This window comes from Scyliorhinus torazame, chromosome 1 (genome assembly GCF_047496885.1).
Source record: "Scyliorhinus torazame isolate Kashiwa2021f chromosome 1, sScyTor2.1, whole genome shotgun sequence".
Lineage (NCBI taxonomy): Eukaryota > Metazoa > Chordata > Chondrichthyes > Carcharhiniformes > Scyliorhinidae > Scyliorhinus > Scyliorhinus torazame.
Window position 1 is genome coordinate 62826716 of NC_092707.1, and position 12572 is coordinate 62839287.

At 45.6% G+C, this 12572-nt stretch overlaps 1 protein-coding gene across 1 annotated transcript in view; it reads right to left on the minus strand.

Annotated features, from left to right (window-relative positions):
- LOC140408502 (transmembrane protein 132C-like) overlaps positions 1–12572 on the minus strand; it is a 1621914-nt gene that overhangs the window by 292769 nt on the left and 1316573 nt on the right. The window contains exon 5 of the mRNA XM_072495783.1: positions 4170–4313. Coding sequence (XP_072351884.1) covers positions 4170–4313 — 144 coding nt within the window. The remainder of the gene's footprint in view (positions 1–4169; positions 4314–12572) is intronic.

Genomic DNA, 12572 nt, shown 5'->3' on the forward strand with positions numbered 1-12572 from the left:
CACATTGATCCCGGAGTCATGGATCAAGCGACATGGACCTTGCTTCAATAGCTTTTGTTCTGTTCACTAATGATCCCGGAAGCTACATGCACCTTACTGTACCTGTCATTGACTGATGCCTGCGGCTTTCCTGCATCAGGGCACAACAGGCCTTGTAGGAGCCAAGACTGCCCTTTACTTCATGAGTCAAATAATGGAATCACAATGGAATGCTTTGAAATAGAAGTGTCATGACTGATGACTGGGGGTTGAGCATTGTATGAACCAGAGTCAATTTTCACAGATGAATTGAACATTGACGGAGCAATAGCTCTGTGCTTCCTGAATGAATTGCATGCAGAATCCAATAGAACCCACACGTGTTTTCATTGATGCCTTGCACTGTACAATCTTTTTGTTTGGAAAAGTAAAGTCGAATCTATCATGTTATTGTCAGTCATCCAAAGGGAATGTGATATAATTGCTTTTTCCAGCAAACAAGGCATCAGTCACCTTCCCATTACATCTGTATCTAGCTGGCTGACTGATGTCCCTGTGGCACTTTTGAATGAGCCCAAGGCATAAATATTGAGTATTTCGGTAACCTTGGCAGTCAATATTGGACTTTGGGTGGAGATAAGTACATGGGGGATCCATCGTATTTCAAATGATAAGAATGGCTCTATATTTAAGAAAAATATTCATTCATGATATATAGCTGGTCTTTTAAACTGGGAGTGATAGCGGAGTTGAACTGTGCATGCAATAGCCAAATGATCTGCATGGCTTTTCATGCTTATTCCTCACATAAACAATCGGGATGTGAAGTGGGACCACAGTAGAAACACAGGATAATTGGGAACCGGAGGAGGCTAACCACTAAAGCCTGTTCCACCAAACACTATACAATATAGTCACAGCTGATCTGCATTGCACAGTACTTAGAGACCAGCCTAGTGTGAGCTCCAGATGTTTAAATGTTTAAACTTTTTCTATTGCTGTCATTTATACCAATGAATCGAGCGCCATATCCTTTTCTTACGAGGGCATCTTTCAGTTTCTGTAGATATCTGTTATGTCTGAGCAGATCCTGTGTATACGGAGTCCATGTCCATAGGGGATGGCTTCTTTAATGATTTTAGGGTGGAAGCTTACAGATGTCCTTGTACAGAGGTATGGACGCCCAGGAGGTCATGACCAGTGGCCAGTTCACCATGCAGATGATGTTTGGGTTTATGGCCATCATCCACCCGATGAATGTGGCCGAGCCAGCGTAGACATCATTGGCTCAGCAATGTGTGTACGCTGACAGAATTAGCATACTTCTGAACCTCTGAGTTTGCTACCTAATCCTGCCAAGTGATGCTGAGGATATGTTTGACATATTGATGGTGGAGGCTGTTCAGCCTTTTCTTCTGCCTCGCTTTTGTTGTCCAGGTCGCACTGAGTATACAGAGGGTGCAGGCTTGGTAGATTTGTTTTGTGTTCTCAGTCAGGTTGCTGCTGTCCCACTCTGGTACTCAGTTTAGACATAGCAGCTGCAGCTTTTGCAGCATGTGCTTTGATTTCAGCATTGAGTGACAGGTTGCTGGTGATTGAACTGTTTCCCTTTAATGAACAGAACAATTATCTCACAACCGGCTCACAACCGGCTGCAAAACGAAATGTGTTTCATGTGGAGTGTAAAAATGTGTTTCAAAGTGAATGTTTTTCCACTTAAGAGCAGCTATTGAACACCGTGGGATCACTAGCAGTCTTTTAGGCACTGGATCATAATGTCGCACTGCTTACTACTGCCTGATATTACAGGAAAATCTATTTCTATGTGTTTCACGTCTTTTCTTTCAACAAGGGGAACAATAATCATTGGTAAAAACTTCATTTTCTGTTGAATCACTGGCAAAAAGCTCATTTTCTGAAATTTCCCAACCAGAAGAAGTTGAAGTTAATTTTCTTGTTTCTCTGTACATTTTAGTCAATCCTGGAACATGCTGACAAAAGGGTTAAAAACAAAATTTCCCCCAAAGCAAACCATAATAGCGCCAGCTGTCACCTCCTGCTTTTGGTCCCGAAGGTCAGAAACATTCCATCCTATTTTTTTCCTCAATTCCCAAAATGCTCAAAATGAATGGGAAGGGAGTTTTGCACAGTCAAGAAGACAGCTTTCCAAATGGCTGGAAAGTGCTGGATGTGGGGTTCCTGCCTCCAATTGTGAATTATAAAATTGTTGCTGGTATAGGGAAAGGAATGGGGGTAGAGGAGGGAAGGGAGTGGGGCGCAATTCACACAATAATGTGAGAGTCACAAATTGATGGAGTAGATGCAAGCACACCTGAACAGCGGATGAGGTCTGTTTAACTGTCAGGATTTGAGATTTTTTAAAGTCTCCACTCTTTAAACTGTAATAAAAGTTTGCTGCAGCTGTCAATTATTTAAAAATGCCTCACCTGAACTACATGGACTAACAGGCCAGCTGGTACAGGATCTGTTTAAGCAGTTTCAAGAGAGCTATTTGTTGACATTTCCATAGGGGCTATTCATTACAAATGTTTGGCTGAATTTTGAAAGTTACAATTATCTCAGCAAATGGTTCTGTGTTCACAGTTTGATTGGTATTTTAAAGGCACCATTAAAAACTTCAGTATATGAACAGAAATTTGTTTTTTATAATCATTAATCACTTGGGGAGACTTAAAAGTTCTAATCATTTCATTAATGGGAGTTTTATCACTATCAAGTCTGTATAGTGAGAATTGTATTAGAATTTAGGAAGGTTTTTTTTCATCTCCACATGTTTCCTGTGATCTGCCCATGGTGGATACTGGGTGAGTTGCCACTAAGCTGGCATGGGGGGAGGGGTAGATGGAGGGCAGATGAGGGGTGTGAGCTCGAAGGCCTAAAATAATCGAAACCAATTGATTATTAACCCCTCAGCTGCCCCCTAGAGTGGAAATTGCATGTTTCAGGGTAATTTCTATGGAGGTAGGTCCGGTGAGTTGGGAAATCCTCAGCCTCTGGCTATCCACCTCAGTGGCCAAAACCCGGCGCTTGGTGTTTGAAACCAAAGTTTGGGCTGTTGTTTTGTGTAATAAGTAGAAATTTTGGGGGAATCTTTAATTTTGAATCTTCCAGAAAACCATTTTTAGCCGGCAGCACAAAGTGCATGTTGGTATATCATTCCGCATTATGGATAAGCAGTTAAGCTGGCTGCTAAACGGCTTCTTATGTGGTCCACTATTTGGTGGTGCGGAGTTAATCGGAGGGGAGTGAGCTGCCATCATCTGCAAAGCATTGCTCTGAGATACAAACAGTGATTACATTAAGTGAGCTAATTAGTCCCCATAACTTTACACAAATACTTAACTATTCAGGGTGAAATTCCATGGGATTCTCCTGTTCTTAGTGGAAGCCCTGAGAATTGTCAACACTTTGTTTTCTGTAAATTCAGAAGTGGGGCATTAAGTACGAGTTTAACTGAGGTATCGCTGTACGAACCGAAACCAGTAACCGCTCCTCGTGAAAGTGTTTTTTAAAGGTGTGCTTTCACCCTTCCTCTTTCCAAGTACCTCTGTGCCAGTGCCAGAGTTACAGATGAGAGACAAGATCTCAGGCCTCCTCCACTGTTCCAGCTGTCAGAGATGCAGGAGAGCAGTTTCATGGATGCTTCACCCCCTCCTGATAGAGTAGTGCCCTGTCCTTGCACAATGCTGACATAGGTGCCAAGGGTCAGATAAGGAGCTTATCGTGCAAGGACTCTCTCGCAAGCCCTGATCTCCAAATTGCTGCCGTTCTAATGTGCTGCACCACTTGACCATCTTCAAAGCAGCCGAACTCTGGATCGTCATTAAATAGCTACATGCCAGGCTACATGACATGCTGAACAGAAACCCTCAAACGCCATTGCAAACACTGGTTTGAGTTTAAAATATGTCAAAATGATTTGCAGTATTCAAAAAAATAGCTTCATAGCTATGTTATGCAAACCTGACTGCTGAAATACACACCAAAGCTTTCCTGTCACTTGGAATTAGGACACAAGGAGAGACATCTCATTCTGATTCTTTCCCAACCTAGTGATTAATTGTATTTACATCAAACTCTCACAAAAGGGGACAAAGGTGTAGACTGCATTCTGCACTGTTATATTATCAGAGCTGAACAGGAGAATGATGGGAGTTCTTTCACCATACCTTCAATACATTTTGATCTGATGATTTGCATGCCACAAACTCGGACACATCCGTCACCGTGCTGTCCTCTTCCACCACAATTACTTTCACAGGAACTGCCACCGTTTTGCCAGTTAGAATTGCAGTGTTGAGGATTTCAGTGTTCTGTAAATAAAAGAGTTAATACCATTAGGGAAATGTAGAGCCAAATGTATTATTTCAATAACAACAGTTGATCCACTGAACCAAGAAGTCAAATATTGGCTTATTAGGCAGCATTAATATGTGTCTGGAGGACCCTTAGATACTCTCAATGCAGAAAGGGAGATGCTAATAGCACTCTCCACAATTTCATAGAATTTCATAGAATTTACAGTGCAGAAGGAGGCCATTCGGCCCATCGAGTCTGCACCGGCTCTTGGAAAGAGCACCCTACCCAAGGTCAACACCTCCACCCTATCCCCATAACCCAGTAACCCGACCCAACACTAAGGGCAACTTTGGACACTAAGGGCAATTTATCATGGCCAATCCACTTAACCTGCACATCTTTGGACTGTGGGAGGAAACCGGAGCACCCGGAGGAAACCCACGCCCACACGGGGAGGATGTGCAGACTCCGCACAGACAGTGACCCAAGACGGAATCGAAGCTGGGACCCTGGAGCTGTGAAGCAATTGTGCTATCCACAATGCTACCGTGCTGCCCCTTTGTGATAACAATGCTGTTATCACAATGGCTCGCACAGCACAAATAGGTCACGCAATTCCACACATAAACCATCTGCTTGCTGCAAGGTGTTAGGATACCGGACCAGACCCCAACATTTGTTAGGATGGGCGGGAGGGGTCGGAGAATCGCCGGGGGCTGCCGTGAATCGCGCCGCGCCGGTTGGCGGGCCCCCGCCCGCGATTCTCCGGCCCTGATGGGCCGAAGTCCCACTGCTAAAATGCCTGTCCCGCCGGCGTAGATTAAACCACCTACCTTACCGGTGGGACAAGGTGGCGCGGGCGGGCTCCAGGGTCCTGGGGGGGGGCGCGGGGCAATCTGGCCCCGGGGGGTGCCCCCACGGTGGCCTGGCCCGCGATCGGGGCCCACCGATCCGTGGGCGGGCCTGTGCCATGGGGGCACTCTTTTCCTTCCGCCTTCGCCACGGTCTCCACCATGGCGGAGGTGGAAGAGACTTCCTCCACTGCGCATGCGCGGGAATGCCGTCAGCGGCCACTAACGCTCACGCGCATGTGCCGCCCGGAGATGTCATTTCCGCGCCAGCTGGCGGGGCACCAAAGGCCTTTCCCTCCAGCTGGCGGGGCGGAATGTCGTCCGGCGCCGACCTAGCCCCTTAAGGTTGGGCTCGGCCTCCCCAAGATGCGGAGCATTCCGGACCTTTGGGGCGGCGCGATGCCCGACTGATTTGCGCCGTTTTGTGCGCCAGTCGGCGGACATCGCGCCGATACCGGAGAATTTCGCCCCAGATGAGAACCCGAAACATTTTTTTAAAATTTGTAGGTTTGTGAGGAAAGAATACTTCACCCCAGGGGTTTTGCATGTTTGCCATAGTAAAATTGTTGTTTCTCACGTTGCTAATGTATTTCCTTCAAAACACTTCGTTGACCTGGATCATCAACATGAATTGTAGGTAATGTTGTTCTAATTTCACGATTGTACAACATTTGTGCTGGTGATAAGCCTGAATCAACGGAGAGGTTCGATAGGATAATAAAGCCAAGTAGAAATCCGATTGGGAATCTCTTGCTTTACTCAACAATTGCTTCACAATATGTACACCTTTTTCCACTTTTCCATTTGATTGTGGATAATGAGAACTTGAAGTATTGTGATTGAAGTTGTATGCCTTCGAAAATTCTGTCGGCTCCCAGCTCGCAAAGCACGGACCATTATCTGAGAAAGATGTTCGCAGAATACCATGTCTCGCAAAAATCTCTTTACATGCTTTGATCACAGCTGTAGAGGTAAGACCAGATAGTTTCATTACTTCCGGAAAATTGGAATAATAATCAATTACAAGAATGTAGTCTTTTCCAAATGAATGAAATAAGTCTACACCTACTTTCACCCATGGTGACGTAGTAATGTCAAGTTGTTGTAACGTTTCTTTGCATTGAGATGGTTGATGTTTCTGACATGTTGAACATAACATAATCAAGGTTTCATATCCAAGGTGACACAACCGACTGATTGGGTTAGTTCCTTGGTCTGTGTAAAAGAACCGTCAGGTGATATCAGAATTTGCATTGATCCCAAGGATCTCAACAAGAACATACATTGAGAACATTATCCTATACCCAAAAGAGAAGAAATTACTTTTGAAATGTCGAATTCGTGAATTTTCACAAAGTTGGACGCATCACAAGGTTTTTGGCAGATGCAGCTTGACGACTCAAGCAAGCTCCTCTGTACATTCAACATGCCTTTTGGAAGGTACTGCTTTAATAGAATTCCCTTCGGGATTATCTCTGCCTCGGAGATTTTTCATTGAATTATGGAGCAAATGACCAAAAACATAGATGGTGTTCGAGTCTATGTAGGCGACATCATTATATGGTCTACCATAGAGGAAGAGCACATTGCTAGACTCAGGAAAGTATTCAAACGCATACATCAGTATGGTTTAAAATTAAACCAGTCAAATTGCACATTTGCCACCTCATCCTTAAAAGTTCTAGGTGATAACATCACAGCCAATGGTATCCGACCTGATGAAAAGATAGAAGCCATCACAAAAATGCAGCGACCTAAAGGCAAGAAAGCTGTAATAAGGTTTCTTGGTTTTGTCAATTTGCTCTGGAAATTCATCTCCAATCTATCTTCCAGAACTATTGCGCTACGTCAATTGATTAAGAATTTGAGTGGACTCCACGTCATAACGCAGAATGGCTGGACCTCAAAAAATAACCGATTCAAGCTCCAAGCTTGAATTTTTTCTATCTAATGAAGCCCACAAAAATCTCGACTGATGCAAGTCAAGAAGGCATAGGTGCAGTCTTACTCCAGGACGGCAACCACAACAATTGGATACCCATTGCATATGCATCAAGAGCCATGACAGTAACAGAGTGAAGATATGCGCAAATAGAAAAAGAATGCTTAGGACTTGTAACTGGCATATCCAAGTTTCATGATTATGTCTAAGGTCTACCTAAATTCACGGTTGAAACTGACCATCGACCTCTCGTAAATATCATTGATAAAAATCTCAATGATATGACCCCAAGATTACAGAGAATGATGGTGAAGTTAAGGAGATATGATTTCAGTCCAATCTATACTCCTGGTAAAGATTTAGTAATTGCAGATACACTTTCGCGATCTGTCAACACAGAAAATCTACCGTTGGAATCAATCAATGATATAGAAGCTCATTTACAGTTATACAAAGAAACACTTCCTGCATCAGATCAAAAGCTGAAGCAGATACGCAAAGTAACAGAGAAGGATGTAACGTTACGTAGAGTGATCAATCATCCACAGCATGGTTGGTCAAAAGGACACTGTCCTCAATATCAAAGTATACAAACTGAACTGAAAATATTAGATGGCATACTATTGAGAAATGATAGAAATGTCATTCCAGAAAGTCACAGGTCAGAAATGCTAAGCAAACTTCAGGAAGGACATCTCGGCAGTGAGAAGTGTAAACGAAGAGCTAGGCAAGCTGTGTACTGGCCAGGTATAAACAAGAACATTTCAGAAATGATTATGTTATATTCAACATGTGAGAAACATCAACCATCTCAATGCAAAGAAACGTTACAACGACATGACATTACTACGTCACCATGGGTGAAAGTAGGTGTAGACTTATTTCATTCATTTGGAAAAGACTACATTCTTGTAATTGATTATTATTCCAATTTTCCAGAAGTAATGAGCCTACCTGGTCTTACCTCTACAGCTGTGATCAAAGCATGTAAAGAGATTTTTGCGAGACATGGCATTCCGCGAACTGTTATGTCAGATAATGATCCGTGCTTTGCGAGCTGGGAGACAACGGAATTTTCGAAGGCATACAACTTCAATCACAGTACTTCAAGTTCTCATTATCCACAATCAAATGGAAAAGTAGAAAAAGGTGTACATATTGTGAAGCCATTGTTGAGTAAAGCAAGAGATTCCCAATCGGATTTCTACTTGGCTTTATTATCTTATCGGGCCTCTCCGTTGAATTCAGGCTTATCACCAGCACAAATGTTGTACAATCGTGAAATTAGAACAACATTACTACAATTCATGTTGATGATCCAGGTCAACGAAGTGTTTTGAAGAAAATACATCAGCAACGAACGAAGTGTTTTGAAGAAAATACATCAGCAACGTGAGAAACAATGATTTTACTACTACAGACATGCAAAACCGCTAAAACCTCTGGTATCAGAAGATGTTGTCAGAATCAGATATCCTGATGGAGGATGGTCTGACACTGCTATAGTTCTTAGACAAATCTCAACTAGATTCTATCTGATCAGAACACAGAAGGTGGATTGATCAGAAGAAACAGGCGTCATCTTTTAAAAGTTCAAGTTCCCCAACCAATCTTTCCAGATCTGAACTTAAACCAGTCTTCAACTCAAAATGTACAAATACAACGATGTGATGAACCAGAACATCAAAGTTTCTACCTCTCCAATCAAACTGAGAAAATCTGCAAGACGTAGAAGAAAACCAATTTGTATGAATTTATGAACTTTTGAGTGATTATTTCTTATTTACTGTACAATGCATTATAGAATATTGCATTTATCATGCACAATTTTCTTTATAATGTAAATAGAAAAGTGTAACACAAAAAAGGGGATGTAGTGATCTCTGTATGTGTTAATACATGTTCAGTTAATGTAAATTAAGTACAGACAGATGACCACTAGATGGCAACATAAACAGGAGCTATATAAGGAGTTTCCCGCTCTTTCTTTAGTGTGTGTGGAACAGCTAGGGTGAAGATGTGATCAGGTCAGTGTGCAGTGTATTATAATAATTGTTACTTTAATCTGAACTTACTTATTTGTTTTACTAGTCTAGTATAAAGTGAAAGAACTCACAAAATTATTATATATTACTCAATAAATGATTTGTCATCATCTGGAAGACTTCGACTATTTCTCATAAGAATTCAATACAACTCAGCAAGACAAAAGAGTAATATTTATATTACAATACAGTGATATAACAAGACACACATTGGGATCCACTTCCATTAGCACCAGCAACCCTCTGACCACCTCAGTTTATTGTCTGTTCTTCTGTGACCCTAGACTGAGAGAGTTAACAGATCATTCAAACACAGGTCAACCACTCCTAGTCTCATCCCGACGGTCTCACATGTCAACTTGCAGCAGGAATCACGGATAGGCTTTAGGAGTGGAAAGCCTGTTCTTTCTTAGGCATGCTAAGGTCAATGGTGGTGCTCTCACCTCTGCCCTGGGCATTGGTAAATAGAACTGCTGAGGCACAAACCGCAGCCTGCACAGTGTATGTTAAAACTATTCAAAATCAATTTGTTAAACTGTTGAGTATAATATTCAGGCAGTATCTTATTTTGCTTTCCTCCCTGACACAGAATGTGGGAGCAAATCTCTACAAGGTCACTTCAAACCACATTGAAGTGCCTCGACGAATCATTAAAACATTATACTGTGCAATAATACTGCCTGTGGTGGTTTTCAATATGAACCCAAAAGGGAAGTTCCACTAAGTGCTTTTTTGTTGGATGCAAGTCTATTCAAAAGTGAGGGCACATACTAAACATTTTCTTATTCAATATTATACTAAATTGTAGCCTTTTTTTTTTAATAAATGTTTTATTGAAAATTTTTTCCCAAACAACAATTTTTCCCCTCTTACAAAGCAAACGCAACAATAACAATACAGAAATTTTAAACAATACACAAGTAACAAAACCCCTTTATCTTTGACCTAAACTAAACCCCCCCCCCCACCCCCCTCCCCCTGGGTTGCTGCTGCTGGTCATCTGTCTTCCCTCTAACGTTCCCCTAGGTAGTCGAGAAATGGCTGCCACCGCCTGGTGAACCCTTGAGCCGATCCTCTCAGGGCAAACTTTATCTGCTCCAGTTTAATGAACCCCGCCATATCATTTACCCAGGCCTCCAGTCCGGGGGGTTTCGCCTCCTTCCACATGAGTAGGATCCTGCGCCGGGCTACTAGGGACGCAAAGGCCACAACGTCGGCCTCTTTCGCCTCCTGCACTCCCGGCTCTTCCGCAACTCCAAATAGAGCTAACCCCCAGCCTGGTTTGACCCGGGCCTTCACCACCCGCGAAATCACTCCCGTCACTCCCTTCCAATACCCTTCCAGTGCCGGGCATGCCCAAAACATATGTGCGTGGCCTGCCGGGCTCCCGCCACACCCCCCACATTTGTCCTCCACTCCAAAGAACCTGCTCAATCTTGCTCCCGTTATGTGTGCTCTATGTAGCACCTTAAATTGAATCAGGCTAAGCCTGGCGCATGAGGAAGAGGAATTTACCCTGCCTAGGGCATCAGCCCACATACCCTCCTCTATCTCCTCCCCTAGTTCTTCTTCCCACTTTCCTTTTAGTTCGCCCACCGACTCCTCCCCCTCTTCCCTCATCTCTCGATAAATCTCTGACACCTTGCCCTCTCCGACCCACACCCCTGAAAGCACCCTGTCCTGTATCCCCTGCGTCGGGAGCAATGGAAATTCCCTCACCTGCTGTCCAGTAAATGCCCTCACCTGCATATATCCCAAGAAATCTCCCCGGGGCAACCCACACTCCTCCCCCAATGCTCCCAAGCTCGCAAAAGTCCCATCTATAAATAAATCTCCCACCCTCCTAATCCCCAACTGGAACCAGCTCCGAAATCCTCCATCCACTCCTCCCGGGGCGAACCCACGGCTGCTCCCGATCGGGGACCCCACCAGGGCCCCCCGCACCCCCCTCCGCCGCCCCCACCGTCCCCAGATACTCAATGCCGCCGCCACCACCTGGCTCGCGGCAAACATTTTTGGCGAGAACAGCAGCGGCGCCGTCACCAGCGCCTCCAAACTCGTCCCTTTACAGGACCCTCTCCCCAGTCCTTCCCACGCCGCTCCCTCACCCTCCACCACCCACCTACGTATCATTGCCACATTGGCGGCCCAATAGTAATCGCCCAAGTTCGGTAGTGCCAATCCTCCTCTGTCCCTACCACGCTGAAGGAACCCCCTCCCCACTCCCGGAACCCTCCCTGCCCACACGAAGCCCGCGATGCCCCCGTCCATCCCATTAAAAAAGGTCTTAGTGACTAGTACAGGGAGACATTGAAATACAAACAAGAACCTCGGGAGGACCATCATCTCAACCGCCCGCACCCTGCCCGCCAGCGACAGAGGCTGCACGTCCCACCTCCCGAAGCCCCCCCCCACCCGCTCCACCAACCGCGCCAGACCAAGTCTGTGCAAGGCTCCCCAGCCCCCAGCGACCCGAACCCCCAGGCATCGGAAGCCTCCCCCCACTTTCCCTAGAGGCAAGCCCTCCATCTCTCCACCCTGGTCCCCTGGACGCATCACAAATAATTCACTCTTTCCCATGTTTAGCCTATACCCCGAGAAATCCCCGAACCCCCTCAAAATTCGCATAACCTCTATCATTCCCCCCGCTGGGTCCGACACGCACAACAACAGGCCATCCGCATATAACGAGACGCGGTGTTCTTCTCCCCCTCTAATCACCCCCCTCCACCCCCCGGAGTCTCCCAACGCCACGGCCAGAGGCCCAATTGCCAACGCGAACAACAATGGAGACAGCGGGCATCCCTGTCTTGTTCCCCTATATAGTCGGAAACACTCCGATCCATGTCGACCCGCAACTACGCTTGCCGTTGGAGCCCCACAAAGAAGTCCAACCCAGCCAACAAACCCGTTCCCAAACCCAAACCCCCTCAACACTTCCCACAAACACTCCCACTCCACCCTACCAAATGCCCTCTCCGCGTCCACCGCCGCCACCACCTCCGCCTCCCCCTCCACCGGGGGCACCACCACCACCCCCAATAGTCGTCGCACGTTAACATTCAGTTGCCTCCCTTCCACGAACCCCGTCCGGTCCTCGTGCACCACCCCCGGGACACAGCCCTCCATCCTCGATGCCAGCACCCCTGCCAACAATTTGGCGTCCACGTTCAACAATGAAATGGGTCTATAGGACCCGCACTGCAACGGATCCCCATCCCTCTTCAAAATTAACGATATCGTCGCCCCCGACATCGTCGGGGGTAGAGTCCCCCCTTTCCTGGCCCCACTGAACGTCCCCACCACCAACGGGGCCAACAAGTCCACACATTTTCTGTAATACTCCACCGGGAACCCGTCTGGTCCTGGGGCCTTCCCTGCTTGCATGCTTCCCAGCCCCCTAATAACCTCGTCCACCCCAATCGGTGCCCCCAG